Below are 23,657 nucleotides of genomic sequence, written 5' to 3' on the forward strand. Positions count from 1 at the left end.
AAAGCATGTGAAGAATACAATCCCCTTCACAAATTAAGAACAAAAAATTGAAAGATGCAGAGTGTGGTGCATGAAAAATGTTGTGTTGCTCATGTATATTGTTATGAGTAGCTATTTCTTCAATGTTGATTGGGTCACCATTAATTTCAAGTGCTCTTGTCACCCATTTAACTTAATAACATTGTATGACCTGTGCTTCAGTTCAGATTTGAGTGTCGACTGACAGAGAAAGGTGCAACCAGATGCTGGTTGAAGTAGTTAAGGCATGTACAGTAATAACAACAACAACTAGAGAGCAGTCCTGAGTTACTATTTACCTCATTGAAGACCCCCAGTCTATCATTGATCAGACTTTACTGAACTTTATCTTGCACTAAAAGTTATTCCCTTTATCAAATATGTATAAACTGTAGATGGCTTGGTTGTAATCATGTATTGTCTTTCCACTAATTGGTTTGCATGCAACAAATGCTTTTCACCTCAGTACACATGACAATAAACAATATACTAAGCATTTACAGTAAAATATATTCGGACAGGTATATGGATAGGAAAGGGTTAGAGGGATATGGGGCAGGCACAGTAATATAGGAGACATATGAGAGACCAAAGCTGGAGTAACTCAGCAGGACAGGCAGCATCTCTGGAGAGAAGGAATGGGTGACGTTTCGGGTTGAGTTCTTTCTTCAGACTATAGGACTAGCTTGATGGAGCATCTTGGTTAGCATGTAAGAGTTGGGCTGGTGGGCCTGGTTCCGAGCTGTATGACTCTATGAGAAGGTCTCAGGGGATCAAGAAACCTGCAGTATGCCTTAAAATTGTGCATATGAATAAAACTTTGTGAATCTAAGTTGGCCTAGATTGTTCATGATTGACATAAGTTAACTTACAAGTATATGTAAACCATAAGTTCTTAAAGTGAATACATACTGTAAACCTATCTGTATAGGATTGTAGTTCTCTTCCCATTAAAAAAGGAGTGTTATGTCTGTACAAAGGTCTATGGCTTGAATCCACAAACCCATTCATGTTTCTTTGAGGTCGATGAGTTATTATTGATTATTATTGATTTAAGATGTTATGTCGTTTGCATAGCTTTGCATAACTGTTCAGTTTTGTTTAGAAGAGTCATTGTCACAATACATGTATTTCCTTGAAGCTCCAAGTTCAAGTTAATTTACCTCATAGTATAATTACAAGAACCAGTCACCACATTAAGAAGATGCAATAAAGCCAATCTGATGCTGGATTTACACTCCCCAGGGACCCAGCACAAACAATATATAGAAGACACAAATGCTGGAATCTGGAGCAAGACTCCATCTTCCACCGTGTGGTAATCCATTTCAATACTGTCTAATGGATTTATCCTATCACAATGTAATATTCACATCCAGACTGTGTAGAGTTTAGACCCCCCCCCCCCCCCCCCCCCCCCCCCCCCCCCCCCCCCCCCCATTGGTAAGGAAGTCCTACCCTTAATGTGGAGTGGAAATCAATTGTGGAAATCAATTGTGTACACACACAAAACCATAGTCACATTGAATGGCGGTGCTGGCTCGAGGGGCCGAAACGCCTACTCCTGCACCTATTGTCTATTGTCTATAGTTTCCCAAAAACATTGATATGAACCCGAGTACTCGGCTTGCCTTGTATCTGAATCAGTGTGTTAGGATATGTTTAAAGAAGCTTTACATTCAATTTTTTCTTCATAATAAACCCACTATTAATTCTCTCTACATTCCTGAAATGTCCACTATCCATCATTGAGCTTGAAGAAAATTCTAATCATACATTGATGGATATTTAGCTCGGAGGACGATCATATGATCTATCTCTAAATTGGTATATCTTCATATAGAAATTGAAATGGCATCATGATAAACAAATCTGGATCATTTCCACCCGATCAACGTTTCTTTTAACCTAAAACATAAACCTGACAACTTCACAAAAACGATAGATACATACCATTGTAAGGAAGATGCCAAACTCTGGATTAATTTCTAACGTGTCATTGTCTGTGAAGACAAAACTTCTTCTGTGTTCCTTCTTGCAGGTCAGGATAATGGCTATTTGCTGAGCAGCCACAGAAAGTACAGGCAAGTCAATCCGATTAAACTCGTCAAAGCATCCCCAAGACCCTGATAGGGACAGTCCTAACACAACAAGTAAAATAGCTTTCATTATCTCAGTCTCATTGTGCAACAGTTAACTGTATTAATCGGACATTTTCTTCTATTGACTACCTTTGAAGATTCGGCCAAGGCCTCGGAAATCCATCTGGTCCGAACAGTTGAACACCACCACGTACTTGCCAAGACACTTGCCCATATCTTTGACTGTTTCAGTCTTTCCTGTGCCAGCTGGTCCTGTAGGAGCACCACCCATATTCATTCCAATAGCCTGCGCTAAAGTGATGTAGCACCTAGGAAAAATATTCACAGTGCAAGTGAGTTAAAAACTCATTGCCCTCAAGGGAAAACATTTTAATGAAGATTAATTTAATTATTGGAAATGTAAACTAAGAACAGAAAATGCAGGAGGTGAGAAACAAAAGTAGAAAATGCAGGATTTACTCAGCAGGTCAGGCAGCATCTGTGAACGGGTGATAAATTAAACTACCACCAATTTACTGCAATGGTCTTGATGGAACCAGTGCTAAAATGTATTCATTCAAGAAATTTGCCATGGTTGTTAACTTTAATTGGGGGGAAGGGGGGCAAGTTATTATACCTCGCTATTCACCGTTTCAGTGGCAGGAAAGAGCTAAAGTGTACAAATACCTTGGAAATTTTTCAATTGTGCTATGATTTAAATCGCATACTTTACTAGGGTCACAGAGCCTTGCACCATAACCAAAATGTAGTTGAACCGTTATTAAATTCTGAGACAGAATGCTCAAATTATACACTTCAGATTTTCTATTACATTTGGTATCTCAAAGTTTCCGAGACATGTTTTGAAGCATAAATAATTTTATGAACAAATTGATTCAGTCAGTGGCCCTCCTAAATCAACAGAGATTAAATACAATTTCTACCACAGTGCTTCTTATAATTGCTACCTTGTACAACTACCAGCTATGTGCTAAACATATCTGCGTGATAGGAACTTCATGCTATATCCTAATGCAATATAATAAATTGCAGGCACATTCATAATCTGGGAAGGTATCACTCTTCCTTGATTGTCAATGTATCTAATTCATGGATGTCCCCATTGCAACTACCATTAGAACACATGGTTTGAAAAGGAAACTCATCTACTACTTTCTCTTGGGTAATCATGTTTTAATTTTTCGTTTTTGAGATACAGCACGGAAACAGGCCCTTCGGCCCACTGAGTCCGCATCGACGAGCAATCATTGGTTCTATCCCACATGCTAGGGACAATTTACAGGAGCTAATTAACCTATAAACTTGCACGTCTTTTGAATGTGGGAGGAAACTGGAGCACCGGGAAGAACCCCAGGTGTTCACAGGGAGAACGTGCAAATGTGCAGACAGAATCAGAATCAGAATCAGAATGCATTATTGTCATTGCATGTGTCACATACAACGAGATTACTGTGTCTCTCCATTTAAAAGAACTTCAAACATTCAAATACTCATACTTTTTACACTCCCTCCCTGGAGTTAGGATTGAACCCAGGTCTCTGGCACTGTAAGGCAGCCACTCCACTGCTGTGTTACTGTGCCGCCCTATTTGCAGTAAATAATATTAAGGACACATACATTTCAAAAATGAATTAAAAAATAATTAAATATTTGTGTATCCAAAGTACAATGAAATTAGTGAAGAATGGATGCTGTAGTGAATTAACACAAATATTTCATCTTCAAACTTAAATTTGCATAACGTTGTCAAAAGTAGACAAAAATGCTGGAGAAACTTAGCGGGTGAGCCAGCATCTATGGAGCGAAGGAATAGGTGACGTTTCGGGTTGAGACAATTCTTCAGACTAATGTGGGGGTGGGGGGGGGGGAAGAAGAAAGGAAGAGGCGGAAACAGTAGGCTGTGGGAGAGCTGGGAAGGGGAGGGGAAGGAGGGAGAAAGCAAGTACTACCTGAAATTGGAGAAGTTATTGTTCATACCGCTTGGGGTGTAAACTGCCCAAGCGGAATATGAGGTGCGGCTTGGTCTCACCGACGTAGAGCAGCTGACACCTAGAGCAGCGGATGCAATAGATGAGTTTGAAGGAGGTGCAGGTGAACCTCTGCCTCACCTGGAAAGACTGCTTAGATAGGGTTAAGGGGGGAGGTAAAGCGACAAGTGTGGCATTTCCTGCGGTTGCAAGGGAAAGTACCAGGGAAGGGGGTGGTAAGGGTGGGAAGGGAATTACAGAGGGAGCGGTCTCTGCGGAAAGCCGAAAGGGGAGGAGATGGGAAGATGTGGCCAGTGATGGGATCCCCTTGGTGGTGGCGAAAATGTCGGAGGATTATTTGTTGTACGTGACGGCTGGTGGGGTGGAAGGTGAGAACAAGGGGAACTCTGCCCTTGTTACAAGTGGGGGGATGGAGAATGAGAGTGGAGCTACGGGATATAGAAGAGACCCTGGTGAGAGCCTCATCTATAGTCGAAGAGAGGAATCCCAGTTCCCTAAAGAATGAGGATATCTCCGATGCCATGGTTTGGAACACCTATTCCTGGGTGCAGATGTGACGTAGACGGAGGAATTGGGAGTATGGGATAGAGTCCTTACAGGAAACAGGGTGGGAAGAAGTGTAGTCCAGATAGCCATGGGAGTCAGTGGGTTTGTAGTAAATATCGGTCAGCAGTTTTGTTACCTGCGATGGAGATAGTGACGTCTAGAAATGGTAGGGAGATGTCGGAAATGGTCCAGGTGTATTTGAGTGCCGGTTGGAAGTTAGTGGTGAAATGGATGAAGTCAGTGAGTTCTGCATGGGTGCAGGAGGTAGCACCAATGCAGTCGTCAATATAGCGGAGGTAGTTCTGGGATAGGGCCACGGTACGCCTCGAACAAGGATTGTTCAACTTACCCTACAAAGAAGCAGGCATAGCTGGGGCTCGTGCGCGTGCCCATAGCTACGCCTTAGATTTGGTGCATTGTGCATAATGGTGTCAGATCTTTAGCAGCCTATTGCAGGTAGACCATAGAAATCCTGCAGGAGAAGTGGGTGATTGTACCTATGTCAACTAGGCTGAACAGATGCTTTCCAATAAGAAGAGAGAGTTGGATAAACACGGAATTGCAGATGCCAGAATCTTGCTAAGAAGAAGAAATAGTTCAGAAATTAACTAAAGATTTATCTCTACATCATGCTTGAGTACCAAGATTCAAGGGTCCCAAATGCTGTACTTGGTGGGTTAGGATGTGCTAGAATGACCCTCAGAGCATCAAATACAGCAACAGAGTCCACACATTCCACTGATATACTCCCACGATCAATCAGTCTTCAGGCATTTGTGCAGGGTGGCAAGGTACATACCTGTCAGTGAGGGGAGTGATAACTAGTCTCTCAGTGCATCCCAAAAACTCATTTTGGTAAGTAAAATCCACATCAGTAATCACTATCTTCATTTTATCAGCATCTTCATTGAAGTAGAACCTGCACTGTTTCAACCATTCAAAGTCAGTCGGAGATTTAATCTGCATCCGGCACTGCAAGAAATTAATATTTTTTTAAAAATAATCAGATCTCACTTTGCTCTTTTGGTCCCAACAAGGAACACATCCATTTGTGTTAAAACATAATTTATTTTATTTTATAATTTGATTTAATTTTATTAATGATGTGATTCTCAGCAAATAAATTCCTCAACTGAGCTGCAACTGACTATGTTTCATTCCCTTTGAGTGCTGTAAACTTTGGGTCTCTTTTATTGTGGTTGCCTTGGAAGTGATGGGACAAAAGCTCACAAGGTTGACCAACAAATTAAGGGGAGTGCCTCATGAATGAAGTCCAAAGAGATTGGATTTATATTCTGTAGAGTTAATACCATGTTAATTTCTGAGGGATTTTAACAGGGTAGATACTGACAGAATGTTTCCTCTGCTGGGAAAGCCTGGAACCAGGAAGCATAGTCACATAGACATAGAAACTTCAATGATTCAATGATACTTTAATGATACTTTATTGCCACATGTACCTGAGTACTGTGAAATGCGTAGTCTTGCAGACAACAAGGTAAAATCATGGTGCAGACATCACCTCGGCAGTACACAAGTGTCACCACGTTTTGGTGCAGTCAAAGTTACAAAACTTAACCTTGTGCAGCGATGAGGTAGGATATCTTTCTCGATCCCAAATAGCTATAGAAGCCGTCATTAAATATATTCAAGGCTGAGATAAATATTTATCGGACCAAAGCTTGAGAAACCTGGAGAGGCCAAAAATCAAGCACACTTATTAAATGGTAGAGGAGTCTCAAAAGTGCCAAATAACTTTCTCCTGAACTTTTATTGTTTGCTGTAATGCTCTTTTTGGAGTGTGATCTACGTCACACATGTGAAATGCGTACTTTGTGTTAATAACAAGCCAAGAAAATTCACTGCTCACAATATCAACATATTAGTAAATACTATTCAACAGAAACCCAGCCAAACCAGACAAATGAATACAAAAACAGATCAGGAATGAATGACTCATTGCCATTCCCTCCCATCTGCAAAGCACAAGTCAGGAATGTGAAGGAATAATCTTCACTTGCATTGACAAATGAAGCTACACCGATACTCAAGGACACATCATTCAGCAGGATAATGAAACCCAAAATACTAAATCTACCAACTTTAATTCTCATTTCCTCTGGCTCTGGCACACTACTGCTGGTGCTTGTACCATTCACAAAATGTAGTGACTTGGCAAGACTCCTTCAACAATATCTCCCAACACGCACAGCCTCTGTCAACCAAATCAACCGGGGTATCAGTCCATTGGAATGCCATTTTCTTCAGGCTCCTCATTATCCTGACTTGAAAATATACCATTATTGCTCTGTGAAAAGTATGGATGTCCCTGCCCATCAGTAGGATGAGAGTATCTTCAGCACAAAGACCAAAGAGATAAGGCGGTTCACTGCCGCCAGTTAGGAACCAACAATAAACAGTGACTTTGCTGTGACACTCACATTCCATGAATTTATAACAATTTTACAATATAATTCACTAAATGCAATTGGGAGTTGTATGTGTATGTATCTTGGAAATGTATCTATAAAAATGAACTAAGTATGGTTAACAAAAAGAGAAAAGGAAGAAGCAAGATTAACTTTTTTGGAATGAAACCTTTTGAATAAATATTTTATAGTGATGCCAGTGTGAAGATGATCAAAATTTACAGCAAATTTTTCCCAAGTTGATTGACAGATAGATGGAACAATCTCTCAACCTTTTATATGGATTTTATTTCATCTTAGAAATGTTTTTCTGGAAATAAAATGTATTCTGCACTGAAGAATTCAAATATGTAATTAATTTTAAAAAGCATCAAAGGAAAAATATTACATCCACCGCTGTCAAAAGTCAGAAAATATATTTACCAGCTCATCGAAGATATCTCTTTGATGGACGTGAATAGTAATTAAAGTTTCATATTTCACACGCTTATTAACATCTAAATCTTTGGTTGTTGTGCCAATCAGTTTATTGAGCATTTCCAGGAAATATTGGTTTGTTGTCTGCATGATTTTGCAATCACCTTTTGCAAGCCTTAAAGCATCTTGTGCATCTCTGGTCCAAATCATCTGGATGCCAAGAAGGCCGACCTGTGACAAATATCATCTTTATTAATGGTCACATTGTAACTCTAGATCTTTTTCATTACTACATGGAATAACACAACTTTGACTCCAAAGCAGTGTTCCCACAATTAATTCTGATTCCTATTCCATGCTTTCCAAGTTAAACTTCCAATTAATTAATTCACCAACTTAGTGCTTCAAACATCAGTTGGCACCCGAGCATAATAAACTTAGCTCCCCTAGAGAGCCAACAGCTTGCACACTAAATATGTGTAAATCGTATTCAAGGAAGCTGACAATTTATTTGTTTTATTTATTATAGAATCAAAGAAACTTTGACAATTATTCCATTGAAAAGAAAATTAGAAAGATTTTGTTAAGTTATGAAAGCAGATCACAATCAACTTTCAAAACTTCAAACTTGTATTGAAATTAAGAACAAATTCATATTCTCATAATCTGATCTTCCAACCTACCTGAGCACAGAAACCATTCAGGAAATCAATAAGATTAAAGTGTTCCACTTGTATTACTTCAGCAGCGGTCCGAATAATGCTGTGCAGAGAACTTTGAGACTCCATAAGCAGTGAATTCAGCCAAACTTCCACATTCCCTTCTGTGACAACTGGGTTATCAAATTCAATGGTGTCCCCTTCTCTGGAGATTGCAGCCAATATGTGGTCATGGATCTGTACGGCATAGTTTTGGACAGTGACCCAAAAGATATTTTGTGCAAAGAGCTTTGCATTCAAAACTAACATATTGTGCAAGACATAAGATCACTTCATAATAATGAGAAAGTTCAATTTGGTGGAAGAAATGCAAAACAAAATTATGAATTGGTAAAATAGCAAATTATCAAAGTAGGAGGAAAAGAATATTAAAGGAAAGGAACAGGAGTCCACCAATTGACCCTTCAAAACTCAATGTCACTATTTAATGAATTACTGGTTATGGTAGATCCATGAAGAGCCGAATGGCTTACTCCTGCACCTATTGTCTATTGTGAGCCCAACTTTGCCCAATAACTTTCTACACTTTGGGTTATCAGAAACTGAAAACTTCAGGATAGAAGGTTGTTTTGTACAATAAATTCATATTGCCACGACAACGACCCAGTTCCTACGCCCCGGCCTTCTCTCCATATTCCAGCACATTCTTTCTTTGCAGATTCATCTGGCATCCTTTTCAATGCTACAACTGATCTGCCCCTGGCAAAGCATTGCTGACCCTAACCACGCGTTAAAAGATTTCATTTTATTTTACTATTCCTTTTATCACCTTCATTCTATGTCCCATAATTCATGTCATCTCTGTCAACAGGAATAGTTTCCCTCTGTCTGAAGTTTTACAAAATTAAAAAATCTCCATCAGATCCCCTGACACTTCTGCCAGTTTAGTGAACTGCTTTCAGTGATGGAGTGGATGGAGAATTAAAATGCAGGCAATAAGGCAATCATACAATGTAGTTTTCCCCACCATAGGGAAACTGATTGCAGATTGAGTGATCGCTTTAACACATCTATTCAGTCTGCCAGGAAGACCTTTAGCTTCCAATTTTCCTTAATTTACATTCCCCATTCTACATCCACTCATTTTCATTCCGTCATTTTCCTTCATTTTAATTTTCCATTCCACATCCACTCCATCATCAATGTGGTCTCTGACCCTTCAAATCTCAACATGACCTGTAATGTCATCCTCCATCTAAGCACATTACAGAGCACGTAACTCAACGCTGAATGCAACAATACGCAGCCATTCCAGTTTGTGACAGAACTAGCTGATTCTCATCAATCTGTAACATTAACTAAGTTTTTCTTTCTCCTGAGATGTTATTTAACTTCCTGTGTATCTTCAATAGATCCAGTTCCCTCGCCCCTGCCTTCTCTCCATATTCCAGCAATGGCAGCACCTTTTTTCTCACTTCTCCATTTCATCTTCATAAAGTCTTGCTATCTGCAACTTCTCCTTGCAGTTCAGCTGTGTTCAATAAGCCTTCACCATCCTCTCTCAGCTACATGACCACTATTAATATCATTCTGTCTCTTGGTTTCCATCCCATCCCAAGCATTAATTTTGTTCTCTCCACCCAAATTCCTTCTCTGTGACTTTAAATGTTTAATTTCAAACTTCTCTCAGTTCTGATGACAGGTCATTGATTTGCAATGTTGACTGTGCTTGTTTCTCCACAGATGCTCGATGAACTGATGAGTATTTTTCTACCATTTTCTACTTTTACTCCTCACAAACTCCTCTATGCCAGGGAGAACAACTCCAGCTTCACCAATCTCTCACACCCAAGAACCATTCCAGGAAATTTCCTCTTTTGTCTCATCAAAGTCGTTACATATTTTCTAAAATGTGAAGCCAAGAACAGGACAAACTAGAATTGCACAAAGCTTCATTATAATTTTCTTGCCACCCTTTATAAAGCCCAGAAACCTGTCTACTTTTCAAATACTTTCTCAATCTGCTCAACCATTTTGAATAAACTTTGCAGATATCCCCATATTTTTTAGTGGTGTAATCCTTAAAGAATTGATTATTGGTCTAGAATCAACTGCTGATGAAGAGTTCCAAACTTTTGCATGTCTTTAAATGTAAACCTATTTCCTAAAATAATTTCTGAAAGGATTCACTGTTATTTTTGACCTTGGTCTCCACATGCCGCAGATATAAACTTTGATCACATAATCCTTTAACAGCTCTAAATTCCATGGAATACAACCTGAAATATGAAATGGTGAACTGAATTATAATATTTAAACTTACTGGTTAAGATGATGTGCAAGAATGATAGAAATTTCCAAAATAGGAACCAACTTTAGAAACATAGAAAATAGGTGCAGGAGTAGGCCATTCGGCCCTTCGAGCCTGCACCGCCATTCAACATGATCATGGCTGATCATCCAACTCAGAATCCTGTACCTGCCTTCTCTCCATACCCCCTGATCCCTTTAGCCACAAGGGCCACATCTAACTCCCTCTTAAATATAGCCAATGAACTGGCCTCAACTACCTTCTGCGGCAGAGAATTCCAGAGATTCACCACTCTCTGTGTGAAAAAAAAAAGCTTTCCTCATCTCGGTCCTAAAAGATTTCCCCCTTATCCTTAAACTGTGACCCCTTGTTCTGGACTTCCCCAACATCGGGAACAATCTTCCTGCATCTAGCCTGTCCAACCCCTTAAGAATTTTGTAAGTTTCTATAAGATCCCCCCTCAATCCTCTAAATTCTAGCGAGTACAAACCGAGTCTATCCAGTCGTTCTTCATATGAAAGTCCTGACAACCCAGGAATCAGTCTGGTGAACCTTCTCTGTACTCCCTCTATGGCAAGAATGTCTTTCCTCAGATTAGGAGACCAAAACTGTACGCAATACTACAGGTGTGGTCTCACCAAGACCCTGTACAACTGCAGTAGAACCTCCCTGCTCCTATACTCAAATCCTTTTGCTATGAATGCTAACATACCATTCGCCTTCATCACTGCCTGCTGCACCTGCATGCCTACTTTTAATGACTGGTGTACCATGACACCCAGGTCTCATTGCATCTCCCCCTTTCCTAATCGGCCACCATTCAGATAATAATCTACTTTCCTGTTTTTGCCACCAAAGTGGATAACCTCACATTTATCCACATTATACTGCATTTGCCATGCATTTGCCCACTCACCCAGCCTTTCCAAGTCACCTTGCAGCCTCCTAGCATCCTCCTCACAGCTAACACTGCCCCCCAGCTTCGTGTTATCCGCAAACTTGGAGATGTTGCATTCAATTCCCTCGTCCAAATCATTAATATATATCGTAAATAGCAGGGGTCCCAGAACTGAGCCCTGCGGTACCCCACTAGTCACTGCCTGCCATTGTGAAAAGGACCCATTTACTCCTACTCTTTACAAATATATTGGCTTCAGTGTTACCACTAAATCATGACATTGATCTTCGTGCCCTGTAATTTTAGTGTTTGACATGAATAAACTCAATTTTTTCTGAAAGGAATCCACTTTATCAGCATAGATAAGGCAGTGAATAATTCAAACTCACCGTCTCGTGAAACAGGACTGATTTAATGTTGTCAAATACATTAAGCAAATGAGATTGTATTGTATGGGAATCAGATGCTTGGCCGAGGATCTCTAGCAGAGTGGGATCTGATACAAAGAAGAATCTTGGAAATATCAGCCGCTTCTTTTCCAGGTAACTGATGGTTATGAGCAGCCAGAGAAAGTAGGAACAAAAGGCAGAGCAAAAATAAATCTCAGTTTCAGTAAACAGTGCTTTCCCCACATCTCTGAGAAAGTATAAATAATCTGTATTAACCACTATAAATTCTAATCAGATAAAACCTGTCTGAAACTCTGTACATTCCCAGATTGGAATCACTGTCATGTTTTAAGACTCAATTAACATGACGGAATTCGTTCTGAAAGAGACAGTAAAAGAGTAGAGGCTAGTGAATTAGATGATTAAATAATAAACAATAGAGGATTAAATAAACCCTCACTTTCGCATCTGTGCATTCAATAAAATGGCTCAGTCACTTTAATCACTATCACTAAATCCTCATCACTACATCATCTCAAAATTAACTCTGCTTTACACAGTTGCAGCATTTACCCAGTTAATGATTTCTGACATATTTCAAGTTGCTCCAGAAGATGTGGTAGCAGCCGGACCATGGCTTCATCTCCCATGCAACATTGAACCACGTTAGGGACCTCATGGGCACGAATCATTATCTTCATCCATGACTTGTCAATATTGGAAAATCTCTTTGCTTCCTGTTAAGACATAATAGATTTGGTCATTTATCTTTGCAAATCATTCCGGTTAATGCTTTTTAGAACAAAACTATAATTTCCTTATCCAACATTTACAATTTTGCAATTTACAGTTTTACAATTTTTAAAAACTCCTGCCAACCAAAAAGAATCTTGGTCCATTAGTCTTTTTGGGTGATAGGAAGAAAATGGATTTAAAATCTCAGAAAAAATATATATGATCGCCTGGATTACATAACTCATCGCTCAGTAGATTACATAACTTTGGAGACTGGAAAACAGGTTGGTAAAGATTTTTTTTCCAAAATACTCTTGCTACCAAACGGAAATGAACAGAACATCCTGCCCATCTAGTTAAGGTTTATATCAGAATTATTATTTTTTTGCATGATCTGCAGTTATGTTTTCCTGATTCCTATGTGAAGCAATAAACAGATTTTTAATATTGAGATATTTCACTTAAGGGCCTGTCCCACATTCATGACCTAATTCACGACCTTTTTTACTCGTGGATATTTTTCATCAGGCTAGAAAAACGCCCCGACCTACTTGATGCCATGAGTACCTACGACTAGCATCACGACCTACCTACGACCTACCCACAACCTCCTACGACCTCCTACGACCTCGTGATGATCATGCTGCGAGTAGAATACAATACAATACAATACAATTTATTTGTCACTTGAACCTCATAGAGGCTCAAATGAAATGTTGTTTCTACAGTCATACACACAAGAAAAAAAGACCCAAGACACAACACAATTTACACCGACATCCATCACAGCGCATCTCCTCCTCGCTGTGATGGAAGGCAAAAAAACTTATCTCTCATTAGAATGAGACATATGAGTCAAGGGCAAACTCGGCAGAGGTCGTGAATTAGGTCGTGAAAGTGGGACAGGCCCTTAAGTTCCTCATCAGTGTGAATGTCTCATTCTAATGAACAGATGTCATGTGATATCATTACATTTGATTCTGAAGAATTGTCACCCATCCTTTTTCTTCAGAGATGCTGCCTGGTCTGCTGAGTTATTCCAGCACTTTGTGTCTATCTGTGATATAATTACGTCAGTTTCCCTGAAGACAGATGAACTTTGAATGAATAAGGTACTATTGCCTAAGGTGCAGCACTGCTATCAAGCATCACCTTGAAGCAACATTTCAAGTGTGAACCATTCTCCTCTGGTGCTGATATTGCCCAGGACATCCAGGAAATACCAGACCCTGCTTCTAATTTACTCTCCTACCACTTTCCTGGTCATAACAGTTCAGTGTAGGCGAATGAGAATCGCAGAGGCTCAAACACACTTGATGGAACTAAGTATGATGATGCTGGCATAGCATTACCATAATGCAGTTCCTTTGCTTGCTTTGGTGAGGCTGCTTACTGTCAGGAATAAAATAAATGTTAGGAATTCCCCCCCTTAATCCAAGAGTCTTGTAACACTATATAGTCATCATTTCAGATAAATTAATGCTAACCTTTGGTAGCTGCTTGGCAATATCTCCACCCACAAACACTGCTTCCAGATACACCCATAGGTTTTGTACAGTCAACCAGCTCTCAATTATATCTATTGTGGAGGATAGGTTGTGCACCCACTTTTGAATAAGTACTTTAAATGGAGCATTGTACCTAAGGAAACAAAATACACATATTAACTAAATTAAGGGTAGACACCAAATGTTGGAGTAACTCAGCGGGACAGGCAGCATCTCTGGAGAGAAGGAATGGGTGATGTTTCGGGTCGAGACCCTTCTTCAGACTGATGTCAGGGGAATGGGAGGTACAGAGATAAAATGTAGTCGGAGAAAATAATGGTGGGAGAACTAGGAAGGGGACAGAGGGAAGGCAAGGGCGACTTGAAGTTAGAGAAGTCAATATTCATACCGATGGGGTGTAAGCTGCCCAAGTGAAATATGAGGTGCAGTTCCTCCAATTTTCCACTCTGACAATGGAGGCGGCTCAGGGCAGAAAATTACTTTGTCTGTGGTAATAATTTATTCCCAGTTTCCCACCATTTAGGATATAGAGTGGAAATTTAGTTCAATAAAATCCCAAGAGGGATTTCTGAACAAATATCATCACTCAAAGAATATCGATGACGTGGAATTTGGGCTCAAGGAGACAAATAATCTCCCTCTGTTCCTATTTCTTATGGTCTAATTGTCCCCTGGGCTGAGTGGAAATTTAAAATGGCCATTTCAGAGAGTGGTTAAGTGGTTGGTCGTCTAATGTGAAATGATTACTGCCACCAACATTTCACTCCAAATTTACTTAATCAATTGAATTTAAATTCCCTCATTACCACAAAAGAACATGATTGTGTTCCTGCATCCAAAATTTCAGGCCACTCGATGCCTGTCCAGTAAGTTAATAGCAAGGTTTTCTAGACCATTGTAGCAAAAATAAAGTTATCCACTGCAGCTGCATGAACTTGACATTTGAATATGAATATCATACGAGATAAACTTGCTCAGCTCCTTGGTCACTAAATGAATAATTTTTTAACTAATACAGATGCCCAAAGGAAAGCTTAATATATCTTTTTGAACTGCTAAACTAATTTAGCAAGCATAAGTCATTTATAAAAATACAATGATCAGAATCTAATAACTTGTTTTCAAACTGAAAACTTATCCGAGCTAAACCACACTGCTCTTCATTCATTCTTACTTCAGATTTTCCAACCATTCCTTTTTTTTATGGCGCACAATACAAATTCAGATATTTTACTGTATTGTTTGAGTAGATTGATCTCTTGTTCAATTTAATAAAATTGTCCAAAGCTAATTTATAATGCTGGTTTATATAGCCGAAATTCAAAAGGCTATCTTAAAATATGCCCATGTAGTTAACATGAACTATTTCATATCCTGCACCTCTCTACAGCCAGCACATCCATGTTATTTTGTTCATGCTCATCAATTAAACTCTCTCCAACCTCAATATATTGACATTTTCCACTTAGTCCATTCTGGAACTGTGAATATCCTCATCTTTCTCAATCTTCCTGACCTTGTAAAATCGAAAGATTGGGTTACAAGTTTTGTATTAAACTGAATCCTAAATGTCAATCTCTCCCATTGCCCTTATATTCATGACCTTTATCAAATTCTGGTTTACCTGAGGCTTCTTCATATGTCTTTCCAATCAAAAAATAGTTTGAAAGTGATTAATATAAATGCTTCTCAGTTTAAATAATCGTGCAAGAATTAGTTCTTTGATTTCCACAAATCTACTGTAGATAATGGAGAAACCGTTGACTAATATACAATGAAATTAACCTACGATGTTGAATATTTATTTTCCAATATGTATGACTCACAAAATAGATGTTTTAATAATAAATAAATAAATAAATAAATAAGATGGCTTGTAGTTAGATAATAATCAAGTTAAACACTCTTGGATGGGGGATTAAGTAAGGTCCAAACAAAAACATAGCAAAATGAATAATTTCACTATCAATTTTGTTTGTTTGAGTTCCTTTTATTCTTGACATTTTACTAATCCACTCAGGTACAGGGCCTGCACGCAGATCTTACCTGTTGTTCAGGAGGGAACCAAGAACCATTAAACTATCTTCTGCAAGTGAGATGATCTCAGATGTGTTGTCACCCCGGAGGAGTAGCTCACCACGTGATTTAAAGTTGGCAAATGTGAAGTATCGATTATCCCACTCCGCTAAGACTAGCTTCAGCTTCTGTTCAATGTCTTTTTCTTTCACAGCGCTGATGCAAATATCCTAATATCAAAACACAGTAATTTTCAGTTCACAAGTTTCCTCAATTCATCTTGTACCTGAAACTGGTTAGTGATCAATCAGAATTGCACAGATTCAATATCTTTCTTTGAAAATAAGCAAGTTCTTGGATCATATGAAATCATATGATCCCCTATCAACTATAAATCTGGAGTAGGGGACAGCCTTGGTTCATCGTTGGTGGTGAAGCAAGGCAGAGGTCAGCTTGGGGATAGGTTCAAATGGAGGAAAGTGAACAAAGTTTAAGTCTGCCAGTCAATACTGCGAACTGCGGTTTAGATGCCCAGTGGGAATTAGTTGAGCCAAGGTAGGGATGGAGGTGCAGTATAGACATGGCAATAATTGGCCTGGGAAAGATAGTATGGACAAGCCTGAGTGCATGTGTTACTTTAGGAGACACACCCATGGCAGGTTCCCAGCATGTTCCCAGGTTCCCAGCATGTTCCCAGGCAATGTGGTAGACCACACCACACTGTGGGTTCTTGCTTCACTAGAATGGCTTCTGCCATCCACAAACTCCACAATTGAGTAAAAGTTCCAGCTGAGACATCTAGACATTGCATGCAATTGCAAAATGCTGGGCGTCTCTGCGAATTAGCTCCTAAAACACACATGGAGTCTGGAAGGATAACCATGAGCTTACTGTGAGCCTACAATATTCAATTCAAATATGTTTACGTTGGTATTGCATTGCATGTTGAAGGTGGAGGTGGAAGTCGAGGCAGAGGTGGAGTGTTACTGATATAGCTCTGAAACATTATTAATAAGGGCAAATAATATTGAAGGAGAGTGTTCTGGTCACCAGTGGCAAAAACTGCAGAAAAGTTGTGCAAAGGCATGGAGGGATTGTGCATAGATGGTGGCCCTTATTAATAATGTTTAAGAACTACGATAGTAACAGGATGTAAAAAAGGAAGCCTGATTTGCTGCCTCATATTCCATGTGCAGCCAGACCCGAGGTGTTCAAATGATGCAACTAAGGAGCAATATATGCATGAAGAAGACAAGGGGACCAAGTGTAGATCTCTTGTTGTTTCCAGAGTTACCAACATAGATGACCAGAAAATAATCTATTGGTGAGAGTGGTCCTGCTATGATTAAATACACAAGCGGCAAAAAAAATAAAAGCAACCCTGCTGACCAAAACTATTGGAGGAACCTGTGGCATAAACTGCAGAAAGGTTGTACAAAAGCACGGAGAGATTGTGCACAGAAGCTCGCCATATAAATAATGATTCAGAGCTACGTCAGTCACAAAAATTTAATTAGAACCTATCAGACATGAAGCTAAGTGAAGATGCACATGTGTTTGGAAGATAGCAGCTCACTTAAGGATTTTGAAAAGGAAAGGGAATTGGCAGATGGAACTATTTTGTACGGCTTCTATAAAGGTGTAAGCAATAACAGAAAAATATATTCATAAGAATCATCAGATAAATTATTGAATGAATGGAAGTCAGAAAATGGCTTTGATTTTCAATTTCTTCCGACTATCCATGCATTGTTCTTTTATTAAATTCACTCTAAAGTCATTGCAGATTATTTGATCATTTGAAACATTTCTCCAGCATATGGAAAACGCAGCAGGAAACAGATGTGTTATAACGTTTCTTCTCTGGTTATTTTCATGAGAGGAATTTAAATTTGACTTCTGGAATGACTTCTTCATCTTTTAACACAAACCATTGATAGAAATTCCCTTCAATTCTTAATTTTCTACAAATCAGAACACACCTCAATTTCTTCTTTGTACTTTAGAAGTGGGGCTTCCATAATGTTGGACAATTTAAACGTTTCACTGTCAACGTCAAAGTCTTGTTTCATGACGTGGCCAATGCGCCGCCAATGACGAGGCATCAAAGCCTTATTGGACATCATCTCCAATAGGGGACAACTTTCATTGAAGTCATCGATGGTCTGCTTTAAATCAAGGTAGGCTGGCCATTCCTTCAAACCTCGAGGCAGTTTGCGGCATCTGAAACATATCAGCAATTATTAGATACCCATCGCTTCAAACAAAACTTACACTTCCAATGGGGCATAGTCTGCACATGTATTCATATATTGCTACTATGAACAGATACTTACATTATGCTTTAAATCAGATATAAGATCTTTAAAAATAATATCCGCTACTCTTTTCCAATGAAATTAACCAATCTGCTATTGCCTAATTTTACCACTTTGAAAGTATTAACAAAACTGGCATCAAATATTTTAATATGAAAATTAGAGGCTTAATAGCTTTGTATAATTTATTCATGGCAGAAAAAAAAGAACCTTTCCAAATCAGTGATTTAAAACCATCTGGAACTGCAAGGGCAGCCAACCATTCTGATTTGAAAATAACCTCAGCCAGAGTCAGAATCCTAGAATTCCTTCCAAGTGGCATTGAGAGCTCTTTCACAGCACAGACCACTGCGGTTCAAGAGGGTGACTAATCTTCCCAAGTGCAAATTAGGAGAGGAGAATAAATGTTGGTTTTGCAATCTATATTCACATCCATTAAATCAGCCAAACCGAAGGTATTTGATTGATAGATTACTAGATGCTATTCAAAGGTGAGGTTTAACTTTCCTCTTAAACCAAATTGTGAGGTTAGGAGGAGCAATCGTGTTTTGTTTAATTTCTGTATCACTTCATGCCCTCCTGATTGATTCCATGTGCCCAGATTGTGCTGAAGTTTTTCCAACTCCCCGTGTGACTCTCAGGTTGTCTACTGCCACTACACACACCCTATGTTACTGAAAATAAACCATCATGGCCACTAAACAAATTTGCCTTGGTCCTCCCTTTTGACTTGTTGTAATATGTATTGGCCCTCCCATTTGACTTGTGTAGTGACACATACCAGTGCCTTTATGAAACGCACCAACATACAATAAAATCAAGCATACCATCTCTTCTCCAGAGCAAGCTCATTTAAATTAATAGCACTGGACTGAATGCTAATCACAATTAGCTTGACACATGGATAGGAAAGGTTCAGAAAGATATGGGCCAAACATGGGCATATGAGTCTAGCTTAGATAGAGCATCTTACTTGGCACAGATGGGTTGGGCTGATGGACCTGTTTTGTGCTGTATGATTTTAAGACTCTGTCTATGTAATGAAAAGTTTCACTGTCAACAGTTCATCAATAGCACGAATCACAAAACTTCTGTTAAACTCACCAGCAAATAATTATAAAGAGTAGAGGCTGCTGAACTTCATTAGCAATCTCATCAGATTTAATCTCATCAGAAACGTTTTTGTTATTTACCATGAGTAAGCCATAAATTCTTGACAGAATTTTCTGACCTTACAGCTTGTTTGCTAGGCTCAAAGCAAATACAGTAGAAGTTTGGAAGATTTTAATTTTGTAACAACGAACACAAATAATTAGTGAGGGGATCGTTTCTATCGGACCTTGGGCCAAAGACTAGCTGACTAGTAGTTACTGCCATCATTGCCAGCATTTCCATTTTTTTGTTGCGAGGGATAAACTTGGATGGATTGTAAAATTCTCACCAAGGCAGAATTAAATATTTCAATATCAGCATGGGTACCAATTCTTGTCCCCAGCATCAACAAATTCTCAGAAACATTTAGCTTTCACACACAGCCTATCTCCAATTCTGAAAATATCAAATTGATTATATTAGTCCAGAGGATGAGTTCATTCTCTACTTAGTGTCACTAACAAGTTCATTTTGATTTGTCATTAGGTTTACTTGCATAGAAATGTCCTGCAGGAATATTAAATCTGCACATATAGTCATGGAATGCATTGAAATATATATCTGGCACTTTGAGACAAAAAACAAAACCATCAACTTCCCATGAAAGATTTAATAATTAACAGCATCAATAAAACATATTTATTGAAAGATTTGCAGAAATAAAACTATATTCATACTTCATTAAAAAAGGATTTAATTACATGAGGATAAGTTACTGGAATGTAGAGTAGAATGTGTTCAAATTATATGAAAAGATAGAATTTGCAATGAGGAACTTTTATGTCAGACCATTATGTATATCAGAACATGTGTATCAGACCATTATGTATATCAGAACATTTGTCTTTCTGATATTTGCCTTCTTCTGTCTGCGAATACTTTACTGCTCTCAATACATTCATGAGTATCATCAGAAGAAAGTTGTATAGAATGAAGACAGTTAACCTGTTCTGAAAATCCAGCAGCTCATTGTTTATCTTCTCTATGTTCACCTCGGCCCAGAGAACTTCAAAGTAGCTGTTCACTGTGTTGATCACATTATTGTGAAGGCCATAAAGCTTCTGTAAAAGGTTTAGCTCCTTTTTTACCTCCAGCAGCTCGGGGCATTGTGTAACTGACAACCCAAAGAGCTCCTCTCCAGCAGTGCAGGTGATAAATTTGCGATAAAGGTTGTCAAAACGATTCTGAAAATGTTTGACAGGATACATTCTTATGAAGATTTTAATCGGTACAACTTAAGTCACCTGAACAATCCCCAAACTATAACACTCTGTTCAGAGATGTAGTTTTGCAAATAATCTTAATTTACCTCAGGAAATATATTTGAAGTTTAACTCATGATGTACAAAGTTTCTTACAGTGCCTTTACGTCTTATATACAAGTAGTAAAATTAAAAAAGGAAATGTCTCCCTGGAGACTACTTCAAATAACCCTTTAGCTTTTAAAGGGGAAAAAGAGGTATCCTTGAAAAAAGGAGTCAACTCAAGCTAAATATCAGGTCATTCCTCTACATTGTAAGGACTGTGAACCACATTATTTTGTGCAATGCAAAGGTACCAACCTTTCTTTTTAGTTTTGTAAATGAAAACCTGATACAATATTCCCACTTGAAAAAACATACTTTTTAAATTAAGTCATTAAATATTTTCAGTTAATAATTCATTACATTTTGTGCATGAAATATATATTTCCTGGCACATAATGTTTTCAGGATGGTCCCTGGTGAGACTAGATCTTTGCAGTTTTGTTCATTGTATTAACAAGCATATTATTGGCAACATCTCCACCTCCGTGTACAGATTTATTCAGCATATCACAAACATTCAGATTTATTTAAACCGTTTGATGATAATACAACTATCCAAATAAACATGGTTCACATCTATTCAGTAGTCTTAACAAATTAACCCACTTTACTTAGGGGCCTGGTGGACTTGTAGATGTGAATGTGCACAGATGTGCTCTTGTGACTCATTCTACATTGAATGTGTCTAAATTGGTAAATATTAGCAAAGTCAATGGTATTCGTAACTGTTATGACACTATAGCAGTTAGCCGACTCATTAAACATTGTTTTTTGTTCCGAAATTCATTATTAATAGTCAGTAGGTACACAAAAATGCTGGAGAAACTCAGCGGGTGCAGCAGCATCTATGGAGCGAAGGAAATAGGCAACGTTTCGGGCCGAAACCCTTCTTCAGACTGATAGGGGGTGGCGGGGAGAGAAGAAAGGAAAAAGGAGGAGGAGGAGCCCGAAGGCTGAGGGATGGGAGGAGACAGCCCGAGGGCTGAGGAAGGGTAGGAGACAGCTAGGGCTAACAAAATTGAGAGAATTCAATGTTCATGCCCCCAGGATGCAGACTCCCCAAGCGGAATATGAGGTGCTGTTCCTCCAATTTCCGGTGTTGCTCGCTCTGGCCATGGAGGAGACCCAGGACAGAGAGGTCGGATATGAAGTGGGAAGGGGAGTTGAAGCGCTGAGCCACCGGGAGGTCAGGTTGGTTATTGCGGACCGAGCGGAGGTGTTCAGCAAAACGATCGCCCAGCCTCCACTTGGTCTCACCGGTGTAGGTCTGCTGACATCTAGAGCAGCGGATGCAATAGCTGAGGTTGGAGGAGATGCAGGTGAACCTCTGTCGCACCTGGAATGACTGCTTGGGTCCTTGAATGGAGTCGAGGGGGGAGGTAAAGGGACAAGTGTTGCATCTCTTGCGGTTGCAATGGAAAGTGCCCGGGGGAGGGGGTGGTACGGGAGAGAAGGGAAGAATTGACAAGGGAGTTACGGAGGGAGCGGTCTGTGCGGAAGGCAGACATGGGGGGAGATGGGAAGCCGTGGCGAGTGGTGGGGTCACGTTGGAGGTGGCGAAACTGACGGAGGATTACTTGTTGTATGTGACGGCTGGTGGGGTGAAAGGTGAGGACTAGGGGAACTCTGCCCTTGTTGCGAGTGGGGGGATGGGGAGAGTGAGCAGTGTTGTGGGGTATGGTGTGAGCCTCATCTATGGTGGATGAGGCGTTCCACACCAGGGCATCTGAAATGTCCTCATTCTTCAGGGAACCCCCCCCCCCCCCCCCCCCGTTCCCTGAAGAATGAGGACATTTCAGATGCCCTGGTGTGGAACGCCTCATCCTTAATAACCATTAATAGTCAGTGTTTAATTGACCTAACATAATAAATTTTGCACTCACAAAAGTCATCTTTAAGTTAAAAAATGTGATATTTATACATTTTTCAATACAATAAAGCTGGAACATCCAAAGAAAGTAGTTAAGCTCATACAAGCTCTATGGCCATTTTACCTGATAAATAACCAGCTGGTCATTAGCTTCTTGAGGGGACAATGCAAGCTGCATAGGTCCTTCCTAATGAAAAGGAGACACAACAGATTTGACTGAACAACAATGAAGAAAAGCAACACATATAAACCAATAAATTACCTGGGCAGCTATAAGAAACGATGGAACATCCTGCTTCAACTTCCGCCGTGCACTTCGATTGAAACATTAAATTTGTTCATGACTTAAAATATATTTGGAAGAAATTCTTAATACAGTACCTTTTCATAGTCTTGGAAGAAAGTATCAGAATCTTCTAAAAAAGTTTTCATGTTGATGATCAGTTCAGCACGGAATGAAGGTTGTAAAGAAATTAGCTGATTCTGTACTGCTGTTCCATGCATGAGAAGCTTTTCCCAGGTATATCGCAATGTATCCACTCTGTCAGAATCTTCCTTAACAACTTGCATCTCATATTTATTCAGCATGGCAAAGAATTCCTGCAAAATTTAAAAAAAAAAAAAGAAAGCCAATAAAGGAACATTTTTTTAAATTTTCAATGCAGATATCATTTCTTTTTCCTGTGGTTTCAATTTCCTTCTGACATTCTCACAAACAACTAAAGCTCTTTCAAAGATAGACACAATGTGCTGGAGTAACTCAGCGGGTCAAGCAGCATCTCCGGAGAAAAATGATCTGTGACTTTTGGGTCGGGACCATTCTTCAGACTGAAAATAGGGGGTGGAGGGAGGAGGAAAGGTTGGAGGCGAGAAAAGACAGATGGGGCAGGACGTGGCTGATGTGGCAGGGGGGTGGGTCATTTGTGATATGACCCGCTCATATGGAGCATCTATGCAGCAAAGGAATAGTCGAAGTTTTCGGGTCGAGACCCTT

The 23,657-nt window shown here is 39.4% G+C and overlaps 1 protein-coding gene across 1 annotated transcript in view; it reads right to left on the reverse strand.

The window, feature by feature from the left end:
- LOC129705497 (dynein axonemal heavy chain 5-like) overlaps window positions 1-23,657 on the reverse strand; it is a 128,142-nt gene that overhangs the window by 64,120 nt on the left and 40,365 nt on the right. Inside the window, exons 22-33 of the mRNA XM_055649085.1 lie at window positions 23,045-23,263; window positions 22,788-22,850; window positions 20,432-20,670; window positions 17,999-18,239; window positions 16,047-16,246; window positions 13,980-14,133; window positions 12,331-12,494; window positions 8,184-8,364; window positions 7,507-7,731; window positions 5,454-5,626; window positions 2,250-2,428; window positions 1,972-2,159 (exon numbers count right to left, since the gene is read on the reverse strand). Coding sequence (XP_055505060.1) covers window positions 1,972-2,159; window positions 2,250-2,428; window positions 5,454-5,626; window positions 7,507-7,731; window positions 8,184-8,364; window positions 12,331-12,494; window positions 13,980-14,133; window positions 16,047-16,246; window positions 17,999-18,239; window positions 20,432-20,670; window positions 22,788-22,850; window positions 23,045-23,263 — 2,226 coding nt within the window. The remainder of the gene's footprint in view (window positions 1-1,971; window positions 2,160-2,249; window positions 2,429-5,453; window positions 5,627-7,506; window positions 7,732-8,183; window positions 8,365-12,330; window positions 12,495-13,979; window positions 14,134-16,046; window positions 16,247-17,998; window positions 18,240-20,431; window positions 20,671-22,787; window positions 22,851-23,044; window positions 23,264-23,657) is intronic.

The sequence above is a fragment of the Leucoraja erinacea genome, chromosome 17 (genome assembly GCF_028641065.1).
Source record: "Leucoraja erinacea ecotype New England chromosome 17, Leri_hhj_1, whole genome shotgun sequence".
Classification (NCBI taxonomy): Eukaryota; Metazoa; Chordata; class Chondrichthyes; order Rajiformes; family Rajidae; genus Leucoraja; species Leucoraja erinaceus.